The sequence below is a fragment of the Mizuhopecten yessoensis genome, unplaced genomic scaffold (assembly GCF_002113885.1).
Source record: "Mizuhopecten yessoensis strain PY_sf001 unplaced genomic scaffold, ASM211388v2 scaffold11167, whole genome shotgun sequence".
In the NCBI taxonomy this organism is placed as follows: Eukaryota; Metazoa; Mollusca; class Bivalvia; order Pectinida; family Pectinidae; genus Mizuhopecten; species Mizuhopecten yessoensis.
This window is the reverse complement of record NW_018408913.1, coordinates 149694-152928: the sequence shown is the minus strand read 5'-3', so window position 1 is coordinate 152928 and position 3235 is coordinate 149694. Positions and strand designations below refer to the sequence as shown.

Sequence of the window (3235 nt, the reverse complement as noted above, 5' to 3'; positions counted from 1 at the left end):
GGCTGGAACCTGTAACAAACAGTATCATGTTTAATAGGTTCTGTGATATCGTACAACATCATTACTAGCTGGAACCTGTAACATACAGTGTCATGTGTTTAATAGGTTCTGTGATAACATACAACATCATTACTGGCTGGAACCTGTAACAAACAGTATCATGTTTAATAGGTTCTGTGATAACGTACGACATCATTACTGGCTGGAACCCAATACAGATGTATGACCAGTTTGTTACTTCCGTGATAGTAAGTACCTGAAAAACAATTTTTACTCTTTTTATTTACAGTTGTTTTGTATAGTAACAGTCTTTAAGACTAAAAAAGTTTATTAAATATTATTTTTTTGGCACAACTTTTCAATGGCACAGCCATTTTTATCAAATGCCTCAATGTTTATGTCCATCACTAAGGAAACTACCTTATGACATCATAGATGTCATTTTGACGTCATAATTTCCCTTACTAATTTCCTATTCCTTTTTATTCAATTGGTTGAGAATACCATATTTGTTAATATAAAGTCTCTCCCTCTCACGCCTATATATCACTCCTGGCTTCTTAACCATTTCTATTCCTAATTCTTTTTAATTTAAAGAACATAATCAACAGTATCGTGTTTAAAAGGGTCTAGGTTTATTAATTCATTTTAAAGATTTGCCATTAAAACAGGAAGAGTGTTAACTTCCTGTCCTTATTCTTTTTAATTAAAAGAAAAATCACAACTTTAATAGTAATATAAATGTTTAAGTTAGGTAAACAAACTTTTTATTATCAAGATAAGTATATGGTAGAGTGTACCTCTTAAACACAGAAATGATACAAAACAACTGGTGTAGAAAACTTACATGATAAAGTATCAGATGATAAAATATGAGATGAAATGATTCATTGATCTGCTGACCATTACCACAGGACAATGAGGAACAAACTGCCGGCTCATCCGCTGAGATAAGGGATGAACTCAAGGAAGCAAAGAGAAGGTAGCTCTCATTTACATAATTAGATGTGAAATTCATTTAAGTGTCTTTAAAGATTTGCCATTAAAACAGGAGGAATGTTAACTTCCTGTGAGATATGTCCTTACAACAGGGAGGTTGTTAACTTCCTGTGAGATATGTCCTAACAACAGGGAGGTTGTTAACTTCCTGTCAGATATGTCTTAACAACAGGGAGGTTGTTAACTTCCTGTCAGATATGTCCTAACAACAGGGAGGTTGTTCACTTCCTGTCAGATATGTCCTTACAAAGGCAGCTCAGAGCTTTGATTAATATTTTATTCCACCAATGTCATGGGAGTTATGCTCCTTTTAAAAATTTTGCCAGCATAATCTTGTCAGCACATTTCTTACAGTTTTCAGCAAAATAATGAAACTTTTCTGATGTAGACAGCACAATCTGAAGTAAGAGTTATTGCCCCTTTATTACAACACATTGTCCACACTACTGTGCCAAAGTGATGCATTATTTTGAATGTTTTTTCGCACACATAAAACTTATAATATAAGGATTAGAATAATGTACATTTATAATAGTTTGAGTAAACTCATCTATTAATAGAGTAGTGCCCCTTTGTTTATAATTTTTAAATTTTTAAATACTCTTAAAATACACCAAAATTTAAAAAGATACTAGGTGCACAGAACCCTTACATCAAGGGGATGTGAATAAGTATATAAATTTGAGTTGCCTCCCTTATTTATGGAATTATATCCCTTTGTTTAGAAACAGTATAAGTCTGCCATTCTGATGACAGTTGTAGTTTTGGATACTTTTTCATTTAATTTCTTTTCAATTTACAGAATAAACGATGAAAAAGATAATTTGACATTGTATGTTTTTGTTTACAATACTCTGCATTGTAGCTGTTTGATTTTGTTTGTATCCAGTGATATTCGTTTTGCATATTTTGAGTTATTTATTTAAGCTACACGATCTGGTAGAATTGCCTGAAACGTCAAATATATTTATAGCTCTCCAATAAGCTTACTTTCTGGTTTCCCTTTGTGTGTTTAAGTCCTTATAGGGCATGCATTGGTGATATTCTTGCTTTTCTAGACGTTTAATAGTTAACTTATGATGATGGTTCATCCGATACATAATGTTGATTAAGTTTTGACGATCTCTGCTTTTGATAAAAATAATTAACTAAATGTGGATAATGAGGGAACAGTAGTAATAAAGGTCCTCCATTATTGTCCCATTACAGTCTTTATCTCTGTTTTCTTATCCTGAAATATTAGTTATATAGTTTGTTACTGATCCCATATGGTCATATAATGGGCTAGTAATGAACTATACAGCGGATTAAATTCTTGGATCTTTATAAACTTTTTTTTTCTTTTTTTTCTTTCTTATTATGTCAATTCTAATTTGATTTTGTAAGTAAACCCCAAAGGATTCACTAATGACCTCTTATATTAGTAACATAGTCAGTTGGGAATTCTCTATAGAACTGTAGGGTATTTAGGACATCTAGGGGATAATGTCGCAGCCCACACGTCCTTTAATCTACTAACCATCTATGGTTCTGTAGACAGTAACTAGCTGACTGAATAATGAATTTATTGTACCAGTGATCCTTTTTTCCTGAAATGAAAAATGACTCACATTGTACTTGCTGTAAAGAAATGTAATTAATTTGTCAAAATTTGCATTTTGTGTTTTCTGTTTAGTAATGCTTAAAACACTAGACTTTACTTTTAAGTTGCCTTTACAAAGAATAGGTGTGCTTGTGTAGTCATCCTGTTGTTGACTTTGGCAAGTTACGTTTTGGTGTAAGTGTTGACCCTCATTAATGTATAGCCTTCAATATTTGTTCTGAGATGCTTACTGATATTTGGCATGAAATTCCCCGAGGATTGAAACAATAATGCAAGGAATTAAATAAAAAGAAGGGCTGATGAGGGAGGGCAGGGGGTTACATTTGAAAAATAATTATCTGTTTTTAGCTCACCTGCCCGAAGGGCAATTTAGCTTATGCCATGGTGCGGCGTCCGTCGTCCGTCTGTCCATCGTCATTTTTTTACTTTAAACAACTTCTTCAATAACCAAAAGGCCCAGGGTACTGATATTAGGCCTGTAGCATGCTGGGATAAAGGGCTACAAAGTTTGTTCAAATAAATGACCTTGACCCACTTTCAAGGTCACAGGGGTCAAATATGTTAAAATCTTCAAACAACTTCTTCTCAATAACCGAAAGGCCCAGGGTACTGATATTAGGCCTGTAGCATGCT

General features: G+C 33.4%; 1 protein-coding gene across 4 annotated transcripts in view; it reads left to right on the top strand.

The window, feature by feature from the left end:
• LOC110467238 (phospholipase DDHD1-like) overlaps positions 1–3235 on the top strand; it is a 42107-nt gene that overhangs the window by 20685 nt on the left and 18187 nt on the right. For 3 of the 4 annotated variants that reach the window (XR_002464832.1, XM_021524267.1, XM_021524265.1), the window contains exons 8-10: positions 172–248; positions 915–982; positions 1802–1831. Coding sequence is in view for 3 of the 4 variants with exons in the window: in XM_021524267.1 (XP_021379942.1) it covers positions 172–248; positions 915–982; positions 1802–1831 (175 nt within the window). In the remaining variant the exon portion in view is untranslated. The remainder of the gene's footprint in view (positions 1–171; positions 249–914; positions 983–1801; positions 1832–3235) is intronic. The other variant, XM_021524268.1, reaches the window with a different exon arrangement.